Here is a 25,246-nt window from a genome sequence, read left to right on the forward strand (position 1 = left end):
CTTAATGTTTTCAAATAATATAATTTTATTCTCTCACCACCCATGTCCTTTACCCTTAGAAGAATTTTATCAGAATTTGTCTTATGATTTTAAATACTCCTTCATGCACATTTTACTAATTTTTAGGTCACACTTGGCAGTTATTAGGGATTACTCCTGGTTATGTCCTCAGAAACATTGCCAAAGGCATGAAAACAGTATATAATGAATATATATATAAACAGTATATAAGTGCAAAATTATAAACGTTTATAGATATATAAACAATATATAAAGAAGTTAAAGCAACAATAAAATCAAAGGCAATATGCCAAGGTTGGGACTGAAATATAACTGGTATGTTAGATGAATTCACAGAAGTCATCTCATAACTACTGGGGGCCTAAAGTGTCATGCTTTGAGGACCAGGAAGACAATGTAATCTCCCCTAAAGTACTTATTCCTTGTAATACATATATAATAGACACATATATATATAAAAGAAAACAAAAGGGCCCGGAGAGATAGCACAGTGGTGTTTGCCTTGCAAGCAGCCGATCCAGGACCAAAGGTGGTTGGTTCGAATCCTGGTGTCCCATATGGTCCCCCGTGCCTGCCAGGAGCTATTTCTGAGCAGACAGCCAGGAGTCACCCCTGAGCAATGCCGGGTGTGGCCCAAAAACCAAAATAATAATAATAATAATAATAATAATAATAATAATAATAATAATAATAAAAGAAAAGAAAAGAAAAAGAAAAAGAAAACAAAAGAAGCAAATAACATGTGTACATTGTAAAAGAAATTAATGAAGAAGACTCAAAGAAAAAATAATTTAAGTATCCCAGGTATCTTCTGTGTAGACATCATCCTAAACAGAATGTTTCAGGAAGGCATCCCTGAAAATACAATTTCGAGTAAAGCACTGAGGAAGTGCCTTCTGTTACCTGGAAAAAGTGACAGAAGAAACACCAGACAGAGAAAACAGCAGGTTTGAAGACCTGGAGCCAGGAAGGCACCTGATGGGTGCTGAAGCAGAGAAAACAGCCCAGAGAGGCTACAGCAATTTGGATGGAGGTTAATGATAAAAGATAAAGTCACAAGAAACAGAAGGAATTCATATACATCATGAGAATGCTCTGACATTCAGGGCACTGTCATGCCAAGATCTGACTGGGAAACATTAAAAATTAAGGAGAGTAGAGACAGAGTTCACTGAGCAGGCAAACTCAATGAGAGAAGATGATCTATCATAAAATTGGCCAAAAATTAAGCAAGAAAGATATAATAAAAAATTATAGTACCAAAGAAATAGAATGAAAGAAAAGTCACTGTAGGTACTCTGTCTGAAAGGAGAAATAGGAGAACTCCTGGGAGTTTTTGATTGTGCTGAAAAGTATAAGCTAAAAAGACTCCAAAGTCAAAAGGGAGCACTCAAAACTATCAGAAAAGAGTTGTTATCTGCTGAAATGTGGAAGGAGAGGAGAACAGGGCCTGTGGGTAGCATGGTGATGGCATTCATTGAAAGAGGGAAGAGCACATATGCAGCATATAGAACCAGGTAAAATTGTAAATAATGGAGCCAACTGCAGAGTAGAGCAGAATTTAGAGGGATTAGAAGGTTTTAGCATACTGCCTTCAAGGAAGTAAACAAAAAGATAAGGTGAAAAGTATTATTCTTGAGGGTTTCAAAGCACAGAGGGAAAATGAGTGCACTGTGTTTCTTTATGTATAAATTGGGAATTATAGAATAAAGGGCATGTTGAAGGAAACATATACAAAAAATAAAAGCAACTAATCTGATACTAAAATATATTAAGAGCATCAAAATACACAGCATTTTATAAGAAGTTCTCAGAATGTAGGGAATGTTCCTTGTTATAGCTATAGCTTTTAGTTATTAAAAAAAATAGCTAGTATGTGTCAGATATGGAATGAAGATATTGTGTGCTATCCATAACTGTTTAGCACTAAATTGTTTTTCACTATAACAAATTATAATATAATAATATGTCACTTGTGAATTTTTATTCATTTCTAAACCTTTCAATACATATGAAATCATTTTACAAAACATGATGGAGAAATCATCTTTTTCTACTGAGTTAAACCATGATTTACAAGTTACTCAGAGTTGAGTTTTAGGTGTAAAATATTTTGACACTAATCCCACCACCAATGTGAATCTACCATCACCACTGCTCTAATTCAATCATTCCAACCTGACCCTTTAAATACCCATGCCTGCCACCTTAACAGTCACATTACAAAGTTTGGTGGTTCCAGCTTAGAGCTCATATTTTTAGGTGTTATTTAGTCTGCGTTTTAGTTTTATAGCTATACCACTCTCCCAATCAACATTATAATGGAAGCCCTGATCCATATTCCTCCATTATTTCTCTAGAAGAAACCAATTTTTAAATGCATAATCCCATCTCACTTTTCTTTCTATTTTAATCCTTTCTTGTTTGTTTGTTTGTTTGTTTGTTTTTGTTTTGGGGGGTTTTTTTTTGGGTTTTTTGGGTCACACCCGGCGGTGCTCAGGGGTTACTTCTGGCTGACTGCTCAGAAATAGCTCCTGGCAGGCACGGGGGACCATATGGGACACCAGGATTCGAACCAACCACCTTTGGATCGGCTGCTTGCAAGGCAAACACCTCTGTGCTATCTCTCCGGGCCCCCTTATTTTTCTTTTTATGTTATAAAGATAGACCTCAAGTTAAAAATAATCGTTTAAAATGTTGCATATTATTTTTTTCTGATTTGAAAATAATTTTAAAATGTATTAATCATAAAACAATATAAAATATTTATATTCTGATAACATAAGTATAAATAAATTTATAATAAATATAAACATATAAAATAAAATGAACAATAAGCAAAAATATAAAAATGTCATCTGATTCAAATAAGATAAATATAAGATTTAAGGAAAACATGCACATCAGTCAAAGGCAGATTTTTTTCAGTCAAGAATAATCACTAGAGTATCTAAAAGTAGTAATGAAGGTATTATATGGTAGAGCAAACTTTATTTGGAGTATACTATGTATACTCCAAAGGACAAGCATTTGGATTATTCAAGTCTGACCAATACAGTTACTTAAAAAAGAGTTTTATGGTGGATTCCAGTTTTTGTTTTAGAAAATTAAAATATATCAATGAAAAACTATAAAATAGACTGTATAAAAAGAATCCCTTATGCACTGCATATGCTCTTTGAGGCTTAGTTCCTAGAACGGCAAAGAGTGATCCCTGAACACAGAGACAAGAGTAACAGCACTGTGGGTATTACCACCCCCAAGAAAGAAAACATAATAGAACCTCCTCAAGGATTATATTCAAGTATTTATGGCAAGCCAGATCAATTTTTCACAAACCAATGAAAACTACCAGGATAAATAAATAAAAAAAATTCCTTACAGTTATAATGCTATTCAAAGTAATATAAAGGGTATTAGTCAGACAAAGGTAACTTACCATTCATTTCCTTGTGAAGGGTTTTCTAGTAGTACACGGATTATATATAATAAGCAGCTTAATAATTTGAGAGAAAAATTGAACAGACGTATTCTTAGACCTTTAAGAAACAAGAAAAATGTGGTTTCCACTAGAAATTAGTTGACAAACACATCATAAAAATATAATTATTTTAAAAAATGAATTTTAAGCAGCTAAATATTTAAAAAGAAAACTGAGATTGACAGAATACAAAAATGGCAAATGCCAGTAAAATTTAACATAAGAATAGTAATTCAGAGTTTGAATATTAAAAGCCACAACCATCTTGACTCTTCAAGACTGATTCAAATATACTGAGGAATTTAATCATTTATAAAATTGTTTAGCTAGTTAGAAAATCTAGCTGCTTCCAAACTGACTGGAAAATTATAAGTTTTGAATCCTCAGAATGATTTGTAGATTTAATTATAGAAAAAATAGAGTAAGATATGTAATTGTGCATTATGCATTTCATTAGTAATTACATCATTATCAAGCAATCATAATAGTACATGTTCAGAATACACACACACTTTTCAATTTAGGCACCTAACTCCAGTTAAAAACCAAAGAAGAAACATTTAAAATTTTGTGACAATTAATACTGTGATGTGTGCATCTTTACTTGTTTAATCTTCCCTGTTACTTTTATTTACAATACTGTCAATAGCAGTTTCATGCATACACAATACCTTGCATATGCCTTCAAAGCTGTAGAAGTAACAGTTTATGCAATTTGTCCTACATAAGTAGTGGTTCAAAAAAAATTAAAACTAAGAAAATTATGCTAAAGCTATAAAGGATACAAGATTTTTCTTACAATTATCAGGCATCACCTGAAGCAGGGGAAAGGTCTTACCATTACTATTTAGTTAAATCTAGAAATGAAATGGCATTTTTTAACTCATCAGTACATGAAGAGGGAATATTTTTGAGGGAATATTTTTTTTAATTTATTTAAACACCTTAATTACATACATGATTGTGTTTGGGTTTCAGTCATGTAAAGAACACCACCCATCACCAGTGCAACATTCCCATCACCAATGTCCCAAGTCTCCTTTCGCCCCACCCGACCCCCACCTGTACTCTAGACAGGCTCTCCATTTTCCTCATACATTCTCATTATTAGGACAGTTCAAAATGTAGTTATTTCCCTAACTAAACTCATCACTCTTTGTGGTGAGCTTCCTGAGGTGAGCTGGAACTTCCAGCTCTTTTCTCTTTTGTGTCTGAAAATTATTATTACAAGGGGGTCTTTCAATTTTCTTAAAACCCATAGATGAGTGAGACCATTCTGCGTTTTTCTCTCTCTCTCTCTCTCTGACTCATTTCACTCAGCATAATAGATTCCGTGTACATCCATGTATAGGAAAATTTCATGACTTCATTGAGGGAATATTTTTTAACAATAAAAACTTCATGCAGATAAGAGAAAAGAAGAAATTAAATCTAAGTGTTATATTTCTCCAGGTTTTTATATTAAAATGCTAGCTACATATTATGGGATCATTTCTCCCTAATGTCTTTTAAATCATGAAAGAAATTTCCAGTTTTATGGAACAAAGCTCTTCAAATGACCTTCTACTCAAATTTGACTACTGAAAACAGCTGAGAACCAAACCTGTCTTCTGATTGTTAATCTGAAAATGAAGCAAATTGTCTATTCAGATGGTACAACAATATCTAGTGGTTAGACTCCCTTTGAAATTCTAAACAAACAGGTGAGAGAAGTGTCAATTGTTATTAGCTTTAAACCTTGAGTATGAAAAAATAACAAATTAAAATAGCATATATGGCTGAAGGACTTTTGCTAAATGAGAAAATTAGCATCTCATACTTGACAAAGATAGTGACTATACCAAATATTTTTTTATTGATTGATTGTTGTGTTTGGGCTAGAACCAACTGTGAATCAGGGTTTACTTCATAACTCCTGTAAAGAATCTGGGAACTATATGTGGTACTTAAATAGAACTCTGTTTATGGGTCAGTCATGTACAAGGCAAGTACATTACCCCTTATCATCTCTCCACTCCAATTAAATCAATTTCACATCATTTCCAATGCTTTCAAAATTTGTCAGATAACAAAAAACATTTGAATGTTAAAACCTTGAATGTAACTGTACTTCTCGGTTCAAAATATACAATCAAGGATGTTAAAACTCTATAGATTTCATAAATCCAAGAAACTGGGCCAAAGTTTTAGTACAGCAGGTACTTGCAGTTCATGAAGCTAACCAAAGTCCAATCGCCAACATCCTATATGGTCACTTGAGCACCACTAGAAATAATTCTTGGCTTTACAGCCAAGAGTAACACTAGCATGGATAGATGTAGCCCAAAAATGAAACAAACGATACAAACAAAAAGCCTGAGATAACTTTTTGCTATAAGGAATTATTGGAAAATAATGTATTTTTGTCCACTAAATCAGGGAAGTATTGTCCACTAGGTAAATCAGAATCATCAGAGTTTTCTCAAAACAAATGTTAAGTGACCTTCAGAATTAAAATAAGGGAACACTTATTTAATTTTTCCCTCCATATTTCTCCCCTTTCAGGGTGTCCCATCAGCAATGAACCTATTGATTTATGATTTGGAGAATTCAAGCTACTCATGAAAACTTACCACTACTAAATAAGACATCTACGTTTTTTAAACTTTACATGGCAGATAAACCTACTCATTTTACTATTTTCATATAAAAATTACTTTTTAAAAAGATTGTAGAGCCAGAATTTTTAGTTAAAGTTTCACACAAATAAGGGCCGGAGCAGTGACACAGCAGTACAGTGTTTGCCATGCATGCGGCTAACCTAGGACAGAGAACAGTTCGATCTTCCATGTCCCATATGGCCCCCAAGCCAGGAGCGATCTCTGAGTTTATAGCCAGGAGTAACCCCTGAGTGTCAATGGGTGTGGCCCAAAATACCAAAAAAAAAAAAAAAAGAAAGAAAAAAGAAAAAAAGAAAAAAAAATACATACAAACATATAGACAGACATAAAATTACTTACTTGATCTCTGATTTTTGATAAAAAATAACTTTAGTCTCTCTTTAAATGTGTTTTCATTCATATAGAATTCAACTTGTACCCTGAAAATAGAAAACATAATTAGTCTAGAGACTATATAATAAATAATTTAATTTAATGTGTTAGATGCTTTAAATTCTCAACACAGGGAAGAAAATTGAAACATCTGGGAGGAAAATAGCAACTATTTCATCAAAAGCTAGAAAAGGTAACACTATCATATCTGTGCTATCAGAAGTAAAAGAAGTATATAGATAAGTGGTAGAAAGAAACAGAAGTAGGTAGAGAAGGAAAAGAAAGAAATAAAGGACAAGGAGGAGGAGATGGAGAAGGAAGAGAAGAAAATATTTTATAATTTTTAAAAATGATCAATTCAATTATCATGTGCAATTAATTTTCTCTATCAGTGAATTTTAAAATTTGTATGAGTTACTCATAAAAAGTAGCAAATATATAGATGCTTTAATATGTGTCCTTGAAATAATTTTGAAAGTGTTTTTTAGATTTTGTTCATCATAAGAACCAACATACATAATAAGTCCTTATTAGAAATCTATTCAATGTATGCTACACCATGATCTTAAAGGGTAGACCTAAACATATAGTATTAACAATAGACCTCACTCCACATAGAATATGATTGGGACATAAGATAATGGGATATAGTATTATTTATTCATAAAAGCCTATAGAAATAGAGTCATGTCTAGTAAAGGAATACTAATGGCAAGCAGAAGCAAAAATTACCATAAATAAGTTAGAATAAAACAAAATAACTATGGAGCTGAATAATATGAACTTAATACATACGAAATAATATAAGAATCTAAAAAACAGTAACATTCCAATAACCACATGTGCTTCCTAGCAAATTCTACAAAGTTGTCTCTCAAGTGTCAGGTCATAATTAATATTTTCAAATGACCATGTGAGAATAAAATTTTGTTTAGTTCATGGGGACTACTTAATAATCTTCTTTTGAGATTTAAAATAGTCTCAAATACATTTATTATAAGATAGAATACCACAAAGAAAACATTTTCATATTCATACAAACAACAAAGAAACAAAGACTTAATTTTATTTTTTGTAATGTCACCAAAAAATTGACAGTTTAATCTATGTAATTTTGTTCCTTATTACAATACTATGCATTGAAAATAAAATCAGAGAACAACTGACATAAAAGACATGCATGCATTAGAGAAATGTTGACTACTATATCTATATCTATATATAGTCTAATATAATTTTTAAAATCATTAATAAAACTTAAAATTAAACTCTTCTCAAAGAGCAAAAGAGTTGTCAGAACCAAAAGGTTAGGGAGGTTGCTTCATTCTACTGTGGTTTCGAATCTGGTTTGGTATCTGTGCTATGAACCTTGAAGCATTTTTTTAAATATACTTATTTAATTATTTAATTACAAACTATCTAATTGTATTTAATAATTTAATTTATATTTAATTGTATTAATATTTAATTGTATTTAATAAATGTTTTTATATTTAATTGTATTTAATAATTGTATTTTATAAAATTATTGTAATTATTTAATTACAAACATGATTGTAGTTGGGTTTCAGTCATATAAAAAAACACCCTCCTTTCCCCTTCACCAGTGCAACATTCTCATCACCAATGCCCCAAATCTTCCACCTCCTTCTCCACCCACCTGTAGTTGATGCAGGCTTTCTACTTCCCTCATTCATTCACATTGTTTTTAGTTGTCAGTGTAGTTATTTCTTTAACTGCACTCACCACTCTTTGTGGTGAACTTCATATCATGAGCTGGACCTTCCAGCCCTCCTCTCTGTCTCTGAGGATTATTGCCAAAATGTCTTTTATTTTTCTTAAAACCCATAGATGAGTGATACTATTCTGTGTCTATCTCTCTCCCTCTGACTTATTTCACTCAGCCTAATAGATTCCATGTACATCCATGAATAGGACAACCAGTGGGTCAGAGATAAAATCAAAGAGGAAATCAAAACTTTCCAGGAAACAAATGACAATGAAGACACAAACTATCAGAATCTATGGGACACAGCAAAAGCGGTCCTGAGAGGAAAATTTATAGCTTTGCAAGCACACATCAGGAAGGAAGAAGGGGCATACCTGTATAGCTTAATGACGCAGCTTAGAAAATTAGAAAATGATCAACAAAAGGAACCAAAAATAAGGAAACAAAAGAAAATAACAAAGCTTAGAGCAGAAATCAATGAAGTGGAAACCCAAAAGATCCGAAACAATCCGAAAGATTAACAAAAGCAGAAGTTGGTTCTTCGAAAAATTAAACAAGATTGATAGATCATCAGCAAAACTCACAAAGAAAGAGTGTGAGAGAAACTTGATAACCCGTATTAGAAACGAAAAGTGGGAGATCACTACAGATATTGCAGAGATTTAAAGGGCAATCAGAGACTACTTTGAGAAACCCTTGAAGCATTTCTAAGTGTATACCCTGAGCACAGATCCAGCATTAGGTGTGCCCACCCCAAAGACAAAATAAATAAAATATTCCAGTCCCAGGAAATTGTTCAACAAAGGATTAAATGCTTTTCATGCAGGAGACCTGGATTGATCCTAAGCATAATATAGTCTCTGAGCACCAACCGAGGAGTAGTAAGCACCGGTGAGTGTGAATCCCCCCCAAAATACTTTTGTGGTTCTAATTCATAAATATTTTCAATCTCTACATTACTTTTAAATATACTTTCTTTTTATTCTTCTGGATTATTTTCATGCTACATGCAGAATGGAGAAAAAGACAAAAAAATACTCTACTTATTGAAAATTTTTCTAGAAAGAAGCTATGAAAGTTGCAGTGCTATTGCCTAACAACACGAGAGTATGCACATATCTCGCTACATGCACACATATACAAAAATCTACACATTCCAGGTCAAGACCAGGTATTAAGATGCTTCCCTAACATGCAACATAAATTCAACCTCTGCCTCCACTTATGGTTCCAAGTACCACCAGGAAAGATCCCACAGGCCAAAGCCAAGACACTCATACCTGAACACATATACAGAGGTTTCTACTAGTTTGGTCCCCCAAAGCTGCATTTGTCTTCCTTGTTTATCAAATGAAAAAAAAATCTGTTTTAAATAAAATGAATGTAATATACTTTATATTAATAAATACCAAGTTAAATTAGTAGTTGTCTATTGCTACAAATGCAAATTTGAGGAAACATAAGGCTGTTAACCAAATAATTCAGCAAAGGCTGTGTAGATTTGCTATCTATAAGTTTTCTTAGACTGTGAATACATTTATAAGATAATATATAGCATTCAATAAGCCCAGATGCATTTGCAGGAGGGGTGGGGGGAGTGAAAGTGACAGAATCTGGATTCTCCACCTACATGACATTTAAATGGCTACTAGTATCTGGCCCTAAGAGGTGGCATTTTTTAAATAAGATAAAATTATCTAAAGCCATGTACAAGATAGCAAAGGATCTATAAATTACCTATTCTAGGAACAAATTTAGTAAGCCGGAAATTGTTAGCTTAAAATGAAAGTTAAGATGTACAATAACAAACGTCAGTAGTCTGAGATGGGCTCAGTGATTGAGCATTTGCCTGCGTGTGAGATCCTAGTTTCAATCCCCAGCATCCCTCCCTGAAAATAAAATAAGTAAATTGGAGCACTCATAATAATTTTCTAATTTTCAGAATTTAAAAAAGTTGAGAACTAAAATCACCGTGAACAGGAATTGGATTGTGATCCAAAAAGTAAATTGTGCCAAAGGTTGAGTAACTATTTGCAGGCAATTGTTTCATGTCCCCACCCCAATACACATTTTTTGAAGGAACAATTTTGTATTTTGTTAAATCACTCTTAAAATTAATTTGAAATTCTCCTTTACTTATAATATTCTAAGAATAAATAAATAGCTAATCCAGTAACAACTCAAATATTATCACCAATCAACATAATGATATTAAAGCATGGATACTGTTCTTTAAAACTGAGTAAATAAAAAGTAGCAGAAAAGTAAAACAAGCAGTGGCAGAGGGGTAGAAGTTATTGAGGGGAGGGAAGGAGGTGGGTATTGCAATGCTTGGTCCACTGGATGTAATGAAACTGTTTTTAATAGTATTGGAAATCATAATATCTCAATGAAAATACGAAACATTGAAAGGTAAAATAAAAAAAAAAACTAAGGCAAAAATGAAACAAATATTGCTTCACTCTGATACAGAAGTGCGTGTCAGATTTAGAACTTAAGGGACAGAAATTCTTTAATTTGTCATAGATATCATGACAACTTTCCCCCAAAAATAATGTTGCACATATTGTTCTCTAGCTTTCAATTTTTTTAATATCCTTTAAATAATTATTTTCCATAAGTAAATGGCCTTTCATCCTTCAATTTAATTTATTGTTCTATTCTTTAATTCCTCCTTCATTCCTTCCTTCCTTTCTTTCTTTCACCTTCTTCTTATTTTCTGGTCTCTTTCCCTCCAATTTTCTTCCTTTACTCTCTTCCTCCAATTCATTCTTCTTTTCAACTGATTTCTCTCTTCCATTTAAAGTTATTTAAAATTACCTCCATCTTCTACTTCAAATCATCTTTTTTGACCACAGAATCAGTATATTTTGCATAATGCTTTAGGTCATATCTTTCTACATACATATTAACAATGTCATTTATTTGTATTTATTTATTTATTGTATTTATTTATTTGTATAGATACTCAAGAAAAATTTAAGGAGGCTGGAGAAATAACAGTTAACTCTGCTCTATGCCTCAGCACCAGGTGCAACCTGGGATTCCTCTTGAGCACCACAGGGCGTGGACCTGAATAATTTCCAAGCACCACAGACATGGTCCACATAGTCCTGAAACTGCAGGGCATAAGCATATCTGCATCCTGAGACCTTGGCACAGCTTGGTTAACTGAGAACACTGAGAGAGAAGTACTGTTTAGGTAGTCCATGCCCCCCCAAATAAAGGAAAATTTTCAAAATTGAGTTATATTTAAGAGAAGTACTGTTTAGGTAGTCCATGCCCCCCCCAAATAAAGGAAAATTTTCAAAATTGAGTTATATTTACTTCCTTATAATAGAAATACAATTAATGGTAAAAAATATCTATGGAACTGCAATCATTACTAGGTGATCTCTACTATAGGTTTCCCATTGCTTAATAATGTTGTTTTGTGTTTGTCAGTATTTTAATGTTTTATTTTATTGTGTCCGACATATTCCTGCGAAACATTTCTAAATAATTTGTTGTTTTGGTTACCAACTTAGAAATATCTTGCCTTGAGCTTTAACATTATTATTTGATATTATAAATACTAACAATTTGAATTGTTTTATATGCAATTACTTACTTTCATGATTGTCTACCGGGTTGTCTCAATAACTATGTCATTTGTAAGGCTCCAATATTTCTTTTTGGATTCATTCTTCTTTTCTCATTAAACTAATTAGATGGTACTTTTTGAAGTAAAAAAAATCAACAATGGTCAACATTTTTTAATATGGCCCACACTTGGCCATACCCAGCAATGTTCAAAACTTACCCTAGCATATGTGCTTAGGGACCGACCATTCATAATAGTTCTCAGAAGACCATATGGGATATCAGGAATCAAACACAGTCACTTAGCCACAGGCAAGGGAAGCACCTTACCTGCTGGTCCATCCTTTTGGGGATGGGGATGGAACAAGGGATCACACTCAAAAGTGCTCACGAGCCATTCCTGATTGTTCTGAGAAGCAACTCTTAGCAAAATTCAGGAACCAAATATATTGAGAATTCAACTGAGGCCCAGCTGTAGGCAAAACAAGTGCCTTTCAGTTGTATTGTCATCTGATTCCCTGTGGTGAGAGTTCTTAGAAAAATAGATCTCTTGTACATTCGCATTAATTATATTGTTGGCACCAGGAATGAAATATTATAATTTTCTAAAAATTGCAGCAGATGCAGGATGCTGAGTATTATCAAAATCTATCTTACATCTATCAAGCTGATGGCACACTACTATTTTAATTTATTTATCTGCTATTTTTCTTTTAAGCTTTTTATTTTCTTAATTCTAGGATCAATTATCTTTGTAATTGCCAACCACTCAGGTATTTATTTCTGAATTAATTTTTCTCTATTTTCTAGGAGATTTCTTTTACAGTTAAAACTACAGATTGATATCTATCTTCCTGGTATTGTTATAATATCTTCAATTGCACATTTTAAAACTCCAGATTTTCTAAGCTCTGGGACAATATTAAAAATATTATGGTTGTAAAGCATCACAATTTCTCCTAACAATAATAATTGGCCTGATATTAATTTTCATAATTATTTTGTCCTCTAAATCTGTCATTATGATAAATTTATCTTAGTAAAAATAAGTAACAGAAAGCCTGAGTTTCTTTTATTCTTAAATTTTTTTTTGTTTGTTTTTTGGGGGATACCACTAGCAGCACTCAGGGTTTACTCCTAACTCTGAACTCAGGATTTACTCCTGGCAGTATTAAGAAGACCATATATTGGTGGGGGGAAAACCTGAGTCAACTGCATACAAGGCAAGTGCCTTATCACTATCCTTTCAATCTCCATTTTAAAAAAAAATTTTTTTTAACTTTTATTGTGATCAAAGTGCATTACAAATTTTTCTTCGCATCATTTATGGTACATAGTGACAATGAATGAGGGGCATTCCCACCACCAGTGTTGTCCTCCCTCTACCCCTGTTCCCAGCATGTATCCCATATCTCCCTCCTTTATCCAGTAACTTTAATGTTTATTTTACTTACTATTTAATAACACCATCAGTACTTTGGATCTGAACTTCCAATGCACAGTTCTTTCAGCAACAATCAAAGTTTTCTGAACTACTTTTAACCATCATTGTGTAGAGGTCAAACTTTTATACAAATTCTCTATAGTAGCTTAAAGAAGCTGCAAGTTCTTTTTTTTTTTTTTTTTTTTTTTGGTTTTTGGGCCACACCCGGCGGTGCTCAGGGGTTACTCCTGGCTGTCTGCTCAGAAATAGCTCCTGGCAGGCATGGGGGACCATATGGGACACCGGGATTCGAACCAACCACCTTTGGTCCTGGATCGGCTGCTTGCAAGGCAAACACCGCTGTGCTATCTCCCTGGGCCCACAAGTTCTTATTAAGAGAAATAATCTCAATGTATCTAGTTGCTTCCATTCCATTTCTGCCTCCCATGAGTCTTTTATATGGTCATTGTCATTTTATACATGTCTCACAGAGTCTCCAAAGAGAAACTAGCTCCCTGCACATTCCAGACTCAGTGAGTAGTTCTAGTGGATATAGTTAAGCTTTTTGATTTTATATTTTTAAATCTTGATTTTCCTTTGGAAAATCTACTTCTTGAAGGCAAAATTTATACTCAAATCCTAGTAAAACTTTTATCTCTCAGAGCTTCTTACCTAACATTCTGCCAATGCATTGAAATGGTAATATCTTCCTACTGGGTCTTTGGCATCAAGATTAAGGAAAGAATGTACATAAGCTTCCCATCAACTGTCCCTAGGTACTCTCACTCATCTCCACTACTAACTAATTTGGGTTTAGATCTACAAAAACTTGCAAGGTAACATGCACTTGTAAATTGCTCCTCTACTTATTATAGAAAGAAATACATCTCACAGAAGAAATATTAAGTACTAAGCCCTGATACCTCATTGTATGCACTTATTTGGGAGTGGGTCATGGCAGAAATAGTTACTTAATATGAATTTATACTAAAGTAAGATGGTCACTTAGTCCAGGATGACTGTAGTCTTAATAAAAGTAAAATGTAGACACAGATGTAAAGTGAAGATGATCTCATAGAGACAGAGGTAGAATTACCAGAACTAAGAGGAGTGAGATAATGAAAAAAAAAAAAAAAACGAGGTATAATGTTGAAAACATAATGGTATTTTTGTGGTAGCCAAAGCATAAATATATTAGTAATGCAAATCATATTTCCTCAAATATCAAAGTATCAAAAATTAAAATGAATTTTAAAGCCAGTTAGATATTCAAATTGGAAAATAAAAAAGAAAAAGAAAAAATTCTATTCTTCAGAATTGAAAGTCAAAAATGTCTTTTTATCTATTAGGTACCTAGTATATTGTTATTGTAATCCTAAGAAATAGACACATATTTTTCTACTATGACAGTAGCAATTCTCAGTCACAGTAATAAAATAAAATTCAAGCTCCTTTAGTTCAGAGACCGATCTAAACTGTTAACATTTACATCATTTTTTATTTTATTTTATTTTATTTTACTTTTTAGGTTTGGGTCACACCCAGCAGTGTTCAGGGGTTACTCCTGGCTCCACGCTCAGAAATCGCTCCTGGCAGGCTCAGGGGACCATATGGGATGCCAGGATTCGAACCAATGACCTCTGCATGAAAGGCAAATGCCTTACCTCCATGCTATTTCTCTGGCCCCCAACATTAATATCTTAATTTATTACTTAGAACTTGTTAACTATTACTAGTTAGATGTTGAATAAAGAGTTAGTGTAGCCTGAAATTATTTTCTTAAGGATTCTGCATCAGGGGCCAGAGAGATGCACAGCAGTAGGGCATTTGCCTTGCATACAGCTGATACAGGAATGATACTGCATCAAAAGTATCCGACAAGATAAAAGCAGCTTCATTTTCTTCCTTAGTTTATAAATATTTAAGAATGCAAAACGAATTTGTAGTTAGATGAATCCTTAGAGACTTTCTTATTCCATCTTGATATCTGTACTTTGTGGCACATAACCCCAAGGGTTTATATTGTTTTTGATGTTTTTCAATAGAAATATATTTATTTAGATCCACTCCTGATCTAATGAATACTTACAAAAAGCAGGTACTACTGACAATATTGCTATCATTTGGTAAATGCAGCCACTAACTTTATTTTATTGATTGAAATTCTAATATTTATAAGTCTCTTAATCCTGGTTTCTCATGCATATGAATCTAACCCTGGGAACATCAACAATAAACCACTCCCTCCCCAGAGGACAGCCACTTCCTTCCTTTAGCATTTTACTTGGCTGTTGCTCCTGTCATCAAGTTGGGTTTCAATTATTAGGAAATTTCTGGGTCATTTGTGAAATATTACCAAAGAGCTCTGCAAACACCAGGTCCGCACAGAGAGTGTTTATTTATCTCTGCCCTTTGGTTATTGAGCTAAACCTAAGTACCTTTTCACTTCCAGTCAGTTCCTAATTTCTGGTAACTAAATTATTCAACACAGCAACAATTTGAATAGCGCCTGTATAAAACGAATAAAGGAACCCTACTACTGCTCTTAAAATATTAGATTCTGCATTCTAAATATTCTACAGTTTCTCCTTAGGCATTTTCCTGACTTCTTTGTATTCATTTAATTAATTTTATAATTACTTAAGCTTAATATATTTTGACCACACCTGGTGACATTCAGCGGTTACTCCTGGCTATGCACTCAGAATTCATTCCTGGCTTAGGGGACCATACAGGACGCCTGAGGATTAAACCTCGGCCCATCGTAGGCTAGTGCGGGCAAAGGCAAACACCTTACCGCTTGCACCACTGCTCCAGCCCCAAGCTTGACATTTTATATACTTTCATTAGTAACATTTCACAAGAAAATAGATTAATTTTGGTGACTTATAATTGCATTCTCTATGTTTCTTAAACACAAAATTTTTGTTAATGTTCGTTTTGGAAATAAAACTCAGTTACTATAAGTACATACAAAAGTATATGTATATATATATATATATGAAGGTGTTTATATTTGGAATGCAAATATAACTATATTAGATACAAATACTGATATTTATTATGATTTTATGTTGATGAGCAAAGATACAGGGTGCAATGACTCAATAATTTTAGTTATAGACAATGTGATCATTTATTGTTCTTCAATTATTGTATTTATGGTCTTATTCTAATTATGACAATTAGAGTTGGAAATGATCACTCTGGACAAGAACTGGCTGCTGAAAGGAGATATAATCATATGCTAATACCGATTGAGTAATCCTATTACTAATCTAAAAGGAGAAAAAAAGGGGGTAAAGAGAGAGAATGACAGAGAAGAAATTTGTCTGCCATAGAGTCAGGTTGGGTGTAGGGACTGGGGCAGGAGAGAAGAAGCTGGCTCTGTGCACAGAAAGTACTCCTTGGTAGGCTCAGGGGATAATATGGATCTGGGTTGGCTGCTTGCAATACACCATCCTACCTGCCTATTTTTCTGGCCCCAGAAAAGGCAAACTAGAGCCGGAGAGATAGCATGGAGGTAAGGCGTTTGCCTTTCACACAGAAGGTCATTGGTTCGAATCCCAGCATCCCTTATGGTCCCCTGTGCCTGCCAGGGGCGATTTCTGAGCATAGAGCCAGGAGGAACCCCTGAGCGCTGCTGGTGTGACCCCCCCCTCAAAAAAAAAAGAAGAAGAAGAAGAAAAGAAAAGGCAAACTACACACTAAACAAACTTTATTGAAAATTTTAAAAAAAAATACAATAGAAATTGTACCTATATATTGTTATATTACTTAAATAATCTCCAGACACAATAAAAAGCTTTTAAACTTTTACTAAAAATTAATGGTGGGCACATTTTTTAGACCTTTGAATAGTCAAAAGGTATCTAAGGTAGAAAAAAAAGAAAATCATAAAAAATCATAAAATAAGTATAAAATGTTTGCCTGATAAATCACTTCTTTAAAACTTAAATGATGATCTCAACACCATTTTATAGATCAATTGATAAACTAAATCCAAAGATAAATAAAATCATAACTGGCAGGAGATATTTTGATACAAAATTAATATATATAAATGTTAATAAATTATTGACAAAATAACACAAATATGGAAATAAGAATACTGTAACATCATATCTCATAAATATTTCATTGAAAAAACAAGCAATATAACAATGGCAAATGTTGGAAAGAATGATAATCACATGAGTATTTTTTTATTTTTTGAGGCAGTTTTTAAAAGATGTAACAGCTTTTGTAAACAATTTTTAAAAACGTAATTTTTTTAATTTAAGTAAAACATTCCACTCTAGATAAATACTAGATACTTATGCAGATAATAAGGATACAATACAAAAGCATTTCAAAAACCTGCAAAGGGAAAAACCAAAAATAACTCAAAATACTAATTTATTTGGAAATGGTGAATGTGGCATATGGCCATAGTTAAGTTTTTCTGCAATTTCCATTATAGAAATATGCCATCATTCACATACTTTCTGTCAAATCAAATTCAAAAGTATTCAAAACTAAATAACTAGAGATATACATACATTTTTAAACTATATTTTTTAAAAATGAAGGAACCAAAAGAATAGGATATTGATAATCTTTGTGAGGGTGGTAGAGATGAGAATAAATATAACCATATATAAATACAATTAATAGTTTTCTATTAGTATCAAAATATACCACTAATCTATTGCTAAATTAAGAAATGAAAGAATAAAATTAAAGTCTATGCACAATAAACTAATGAATGTTCCACAAACTAGTTACTACAATTAGGTACCTAGAGGGATTTAAAATTCTTAAATATGATGCCCTTCAACAGATGAATGACTAAAGAAACTGTGGTACATATATACAATGGAATATTATGCAGCTGTCGAAAGAAATGAAATGACAAAATTTTCCTATGCATGGATGTACATGGAATCTATTATGTTGAGTGAAATAAGTCAGAAGGAGAGAGATAGACACAGAATCGTCTCCCTCATCTATGGGTTTTAAGAAAAATAAAAGACATTTTGGCAATAATCCTCAGAGACAAAAAGAGAAAGGCTGGAAGGTCCAGCTCACGACATGAAGCTCACTAGAAAGAGTTGTGAGTGCAGTTAGAGAAATAACTACACAGATAGCTATCATAACAATGTGAATGAATGAGGGAAGTGGAAAGCCTATCTAGAGTACAGTTGGGGGTGGGGTGGGGTGGGGAGGAGGGAGATTTGGGACATTGGTGGTGGGAATGTTGCACAGGTGAAGGGGTTGTTCTTTACATGACTGAAACCCAACTACAATCATGTTTGTAATCAAGATGTTTAAAGATATTAATAAAAAAGAAATGAGAAAAATAAAGTAAAATATAATAAAAGTCTTTTTAATAAAATTCTTAAAATTATTTAAGAACAGAAATGAGAGGGAATCCAGTGTGTAATCTGAGAAAAAAAATGTTTCATGCTTTGCCAAATAAGTAAACTAAATGTTTAAGACAAGGAGAATTAGAGGATCCTTAAAGAATAGGATTGGCATGTCTGGGTAAGAAAAACAACAAAAAAAAGGGCAAGGAAATCTTTTCCTGGTGTAAAAAGTTACAAATAAGGGGCCAGTGCAACAGAAGAGCGATTGCCTTGCATGTGACTGACCCAGGATGGACCTTGTTTAGATCCCCAGTATCTTCTATGGTCCCCCAAGGCAGGAGTAATCCCTGAGCATCACCAAATGTGGCCCAAAAACCAAAATCCAAAAGAAAAAAAAAAGTTACAAATAAGGAGCAAAAGAATATGAACAAAAATATAGTAGATTCAGGGAATAAAAAGGAATGAAATAGCTTGTGACTGGCAAGTACATCTGATAGCACAATAAATGTAAAAATTGAAAAGTAGAAATAAGGCAGAAAAAAAAGAACTTGAATAGAAAGAAAGAAGTATAAACAGTGACAATAACATTATCAGGAGTACTGTTCCATTTAATTTTCAAGACAAACCATTTAAGCTACTATTAATAGATCTAGCTACATTGTGTAGGTCAGGGAACAAAGATATTAACCCAGAGCCACACAGATAGTCAGTGAAATATAGAGTATCCACCACCAGGTGGTATAATTCCAGAGACCACAGACTTAATAAGTAAGGGGGGGTAGGATATAACCCTGTTTGATTTATATTCCTCCTCTAGTTATAAAATATACCGAAACGTTACAAATTTATTTTAAAATAAAATTGAAATCTATCTTTGAATTAAATTGATTTTCTTTTTTCTCTCAATCTGAACTGACATCAAATCCATTTATCTGGTACTCAGGATAAAAATCATGCAGTTTTACCTGACTCCTCTTTCAACTTAAGCATAAATATTTAACTTAATATGAATATTACTCTCTAGAATCCTCTAATAGTAGGATTGTTAGTAGAATTCAAAGAAAAGGAAAACTCTTTATAATACTATTCAGTCACCACTAATTAGTAATATGACCTAATTACATTTAACCATGTCTTCAAGGTAAAATTTATTTTTAATATAAGACACAGAAAAGCAAAGTGAGGGAAACTTGCAGCGATTAATAGAAATATTGAGCCCAAAGTAAGCTCTATCCATGTATCAATCTTCAAAGATAGTTGCAAAATATTTCACACCAATGATCGCGCTGCAATGTGCAAAGTCTTCTATTCTAAGACATGACCTTTAATTAAATATAACTGCAAAAACTGACAGATTGAATCCCTAGTGAGTGATGTATAGTGGCACAGAGGAAAATATTGGATAGGAAATAACCACCCACTTTCCTCTTTCCATCATCCCGTTTTGTCTGAGAAATGAGGTACTCAATCTACCTGCTGATTTTCCCTGAACCTCTACTATACCTCCCTATTAATTCCAAAGGTGGCATCTGAAATTCTATAAAAATATTAAAATGTTTTAAAGAAAAATAAAGCTTTCAACACCCAATTTTAGAGCTTTCTTAAGACCCAATAACTAAGAAGTAGTCATCAACCTTTCTTTATAAATTCCCAATACCAAGATATAAAGAATGTTCACTAATATGTAAGAAATTAAAATTTTCTCAGCAGTGGTTACTGCTCACACCCTGTTAGCATCCCAAGTTGTCAACGACCAACACACAAAGGCTGGCAATCTGTGGCTCCTGCCATCTGGCATCTCTGCTGGGAAATAGAAACTCCCAAATAACCTTGCTTGAAAAAAGGAAGAGCACATTTGTTAATTCGAAACTGCAGGCTTCTTGTTTATTGTGGATGATATGAATCCTCTAACATATAAAAAGTCCTCATTATTTCTTCAAACTCAGTTCTTTAAAAAGCTACCGGCTTTCAAATCTGTGGATCATTACTCTTCAGTAAAATGATCCAGCTGGACTTTTTAAAAAGGGAAGGGAGGATTGGCCAGAGAGACAATACAAGATACAATTAAAGTTCAAGTCTTACCTGTGGCTGACTAGCCACAGTATGGCCCAGTAGCACTGTTTCATCAGACACCCACATTGAACTTTCCAAGCCACGCCTACCCCCATGGTAGCTGAAAAATGCTGGGAGAGTAAGATCTGCCAGGCTCAGGGACATTAAGGACTTCAAAATAAGCTAGCATTTATTTCACATTTCTTTTAGAAATGCTTTTGCTCTACTTCCTTAGATCTTGTATTTGATGACACCTGAAACTTCTTTACCACAGTCTTAGCACATGTCTCTACTTAATACATATCTATGCTTTTCATCATAGAACTTAGCACAGTATAACAGAATTGCTTCTTTGGGGGATGGCAGAACTAGACAGGTGGGCCACACCCAGTAGACAACTTATAGCCCATGCTCAGAGATCACTCCAGAGATGCTCATGGGCTCACATGAGGTGCCAGGGCTGGGACAGGGATCCAATACAAGCACGGAAAACTTCATATAGCTCCTATATGATCTCTACAGACCAAGAATTGCTTCCTTCGTGGTCTGTGTTCTTAAAGTGGAGATCAAATAACTAATTCCACGATTCATAGAAAATACACAACTGTAAAATATATCACAATTAAAAATATCAGAAATGTAGTGTATTTACATTTTGAGGGAGTAGAATCTCACTGAGCAAAGAAATAGCTTAGCTACTGCCTTGCAATAATAGTGAGCAAAATTAGACTGAAATAGACAGGAAGCCACCAGATGGAATGCATCATTAGTAACATTGGACTAAAAGCCTCATCAAAAGTTGATGTAAGGGCATGGTTTTGACTGTGTGTCCTTCCAAAACTATTAGTAATAGCTTTCTTGGTTGTAAAGTTAGTAAAGCAAAAATTCTGCCTAATCTGCTCATTCTAATGGTGTATTCAGAACCTAACAAAGGTGTCAGGTACACATATTACCGATGTACAATATATTTACTATGTCAAATCAAGTTTTTTTTATAGAAAAGTGGGGTTTTTTGTTTGTTTTATTTTTAGCTCTCAAAATTATGTGCTGTATGATAAATTTTCTCAGAATATTGTCCTAAGTTTGCATCGTTCCATTTTACAATGTTAATATTTAGATTTATTTGGAATTCTTACCCAGAAGTTTTTTTTTTCAGTCTCATCTGAATAATCGCTCAAAGATATCAGTTACCATTATTGCTTTTCCTATGTTGGAAATTTTCCATCCAAATGTTTTTCCTTGAAGATTCTTTCAAAAATTTTATTGTGTGTTTTTTTTTTATTTTTTGCCAATTACTGATAAATACAACTAAAGGATCATAATATATATATATTATATATATATACTAAGTGAAAAAGTTAAATATTTTCTTGAACATAAAATAATTGTATGTAAAACACTTAAATGTCAATTTACATATTTCAGTTTCTAACAAATGCTTCTCTATATTTACATGAAGTAGAAAATAATATATTTTATTTATTTACTTCTGTTGGAATTTTTAAACATTAAAACATCATTAAACAATTTGCCCTTGAAATGAGCCATGGAATATTGCCCTCGGTCCAAATAAGTTTAAGTTTTCTACAAATTTTCAAAAAGGATACAAATTTTAATCAGGTTTTTCTCAAAAATAAATAAAACTCACAATAAATCACTTAGTCTATCCTTTCTAGAATCTAGAGATTTTGTATCTAATTAACATGAGCTTTATTATATCTCTGGTTAAGGAAAAAAATTTGTGAAGTTTTAAAATTTTAACATGAGAAGACAGTCTAGATCTGATTCACCATAATTGTCCCATTCATGGAGAGGGACTGTGAACTGTTACTTTAGAGCTTTTATAGCATCTTTGAGATGAAGAAGATTACTCTATCATTGACAGCTATAGCAAAAGCAAAAGCATGAACTCTCACAATCTACACTTTTTGGTAGAACTCAAAATTTGCCACTTCTTCATTTTCCCTCTCTCTTTCTTTTTCCCTCTTCCTTTTTTCTTTCATTCTTTTTCTTTTCATACTTTTGCCCTTTTTCTTCCTTTTTCTTTCTTTCTTTCTTTCTTTCTTTCTTTCTTTCTTTCTTTCTTTCTTTCTTCCTTTTCTTTCTTTCTGATTTTCTCTTTTCTTCCTACCTTTCTTTTTTATTTCTTTTCTTTCTTCTTTTTTTCTTTCTTTCTCTTTCTTTATTTTCTTCAATTCTTTCTCTTCTTTCTGCTTTTCTTTCTTTTCTTTATTTAATTTTTTCTCATTCTTTTTTCTTCCTTTCTCTCTCATATTTTCATGGCCACATCAGTGGTAGTCAGGGCTTACTTCTCAACCTGGGCTTAAGGGACATACTGACAATGCTCACATAACTACAAGTGGTGCTGAGGCTCAAACCAGGTTTGCCACCTTCAAGACAAGGAAGAGCTTTAACCCCTTTACTCTCTCAGAGTCCTGCCTTTGAACCTCTACCATAAAACTCCCAACTCTAAATAAAAAGATGCTAGCTTCCTGTCAACATGTTTTCATTCTGCATTTTTAAGACAATTACAAAATATAAGAGTATGCACACTTGTATAGAACTTATCTATGAAAATAAACGTATTTTATTTTTATTAATAAACATTAATGGCATTAATGAGCATTGATTCACCATTAATAAAAAAATTCCTTAGAATTAGAAGAAAGTTGACATGAAATTAAAGACTGGCTGCTAAGAGAATGAGTAAAAAAATGAAGAATAAATTGCAATAGAACTTGTCCACCTAATAATTGATATTGCCCCTCATTTTTTTTAATTTGTTTTGTTTTGGGGCCACGCCCAGTGATGCTCGGGGGTTACTCCTAGCTATACACTCAGAAATTGCTCCTGGCTTGGGAGACCATATGGGACGTCAGTGATTGAACCCAGGTCCATTCTGGTCAGCCACATGCAAAGCAAATACTCTAATGCTGTGCTATCACTCCAGCCCCGTTACCCTTCATTTAAAAAAAAATTCCAGTATTTACAGTTTTGTTTAAAATTATACCACAATAAAAACCCTCTATAAATATTTACCTAATGTTTATGCTGGAAGTGTACTTCCAACTCTATTTCAAAGAAGACTTCATTTCTTGTATGTTTCTTTGGGGGGGGTCACAACTGTTGGTGCTCAATGGTTAGTCCTTGCACTCAGGAATTTCTCTGGCACTGCTCAGGAGACCATTTAATATGCTAGGGATCAAACCCAGATCAGCTGCATGTAAGACACAGATGTACTACCCACAATACTATCTCTCTGTCCCCTCCAGATTTCATTCTTTCATTCATATTAAAAACTACATCTTTGTACTAGTTTGTCCATAAGTTGTTTTAATCCATTGACATGCTTTAAAAATATTCAAGTGAAAAAACAATATTATATTGTCTATCTGTGTGTGAATGACAGGCCTATTACAAACTAGTTATAAAATCTAAAAGAACACAAAAACATTATCATTAGAGGTGCCATATTACTGAAAAAGAATTGATGTACACATGCCAAAAATAAGGTATAATGCATGAGTCAGTCATATATAGTAAGAAAGTTACTAAAGCTTATATGTTTATCCCTTTGACTTCTAAAATCACCTGCAAATGCCTGAAGTCTCTGTTATTTGATATGTGCTGTCTAGAAAAAGAACCTGTTCAAATAATCTTAAATTAAAACTGGATTATGTCTGATAAATACAAAGTGACAAATTGGGGTGATTGTGAGGTTTAAAACAAGAATGTATCATTAATATCCTCTTTTTCTCTATTTCCCTTTTCTTACTTCATCAGAGTTTCTTTTAGGTTGAAAGATATTTGCAACTGTTCTAGAAATTGCATCTGTTCATATTAAGTCCAGAAAGAAAGAGCTACAAGCTAATCAATTTTTTTTACTATATTTCCAATAAAACTTTCACAGGGTTTCAGGCAACTTGACTATGTCATTTATCTGTCACCAAACACACAGATTAGTCGATGATGTTCTCTGATTGGGTTGACCTGGGTCATCTTCAATCTCAAATTTAAGATTTGGTTTGGTAGTTGATAGAAGAAACACCAATGCATTGAGGATAAAGAAAAGATGGCTTTCAAGAAAAAAAGAAAGAAACATTATCAAAAAAACAAGTAAATAAGTGTTGTCAGTATAAATTGTCCACAAAAGACATTGGTAAGTAAATAAATATCTTGTAACTAACATCTTGCTATATACATATACACCCATTTTATAAGATGCTATATCTAGTAAAGGATAACACCATCCTTTAAAGTCAGTATTTTAAATGTGCATTATTGACATATGGTGCTAAATTATGTAGATAAATTAAGTCACTATTTAATCATATATATGACATTTATCATGATAGGCAATATCTCCATGGTCTTTTGCTCTCAATAACATTATCATGAATAATATTTAAAACTGAAATTAGTTTTACATTCATACATTTCTACATTGAAATTATTACACTTAATATGTGGGTATTGGCCTACTAATGTAGTTCTTAGCTACAAAAATTTCATTATATGTATATATCACTAATTAGATGAAACCAAATTAGATTTAATTGTATGTTGAGTCCTACCTTA

General features: G+C 33.0%; 1 protein-coding gene across 1 annotated transcript in view; it reads right to left on the reverse strand.

The window, feature by feature from the left end:
* The window catches only part of KCNT2 (potassium sodium-activated channel subfamily T member 2), a 359,575-nt gene that overhangs the window by 246,426 nt on the left and 87,903 nt on the right, over nucleotides 1–25,246 (reverse strand). The window contains 2 exon segments of the mRNA XM_049769750.1: nucleotides 3,461–3,560; nucleotides 6,502–6,581. Coding sequence (XP_049625707.1) covers nucleotides 3,461–3,560; nucleotides 6,502–6,581 — 180 coding nt within the window.

The sequence above is a fragment of the Suncus etruscus genome, chromosome 3, assembly GCF_024139225.1.
Source record: "Suncus etruscus isolate mSunEtr1 chromosome 3, mSunEtr1.pri.cur, whole genome shotgun sequence".
In the NCBI taxonomy this organism is placed as follows: domain Eukaryota; kingdom Metazoa; phylum Chordata; class Mammalia; order Eulipotyphla; family Soricidae; genus Suncus; species Suncus etruscus.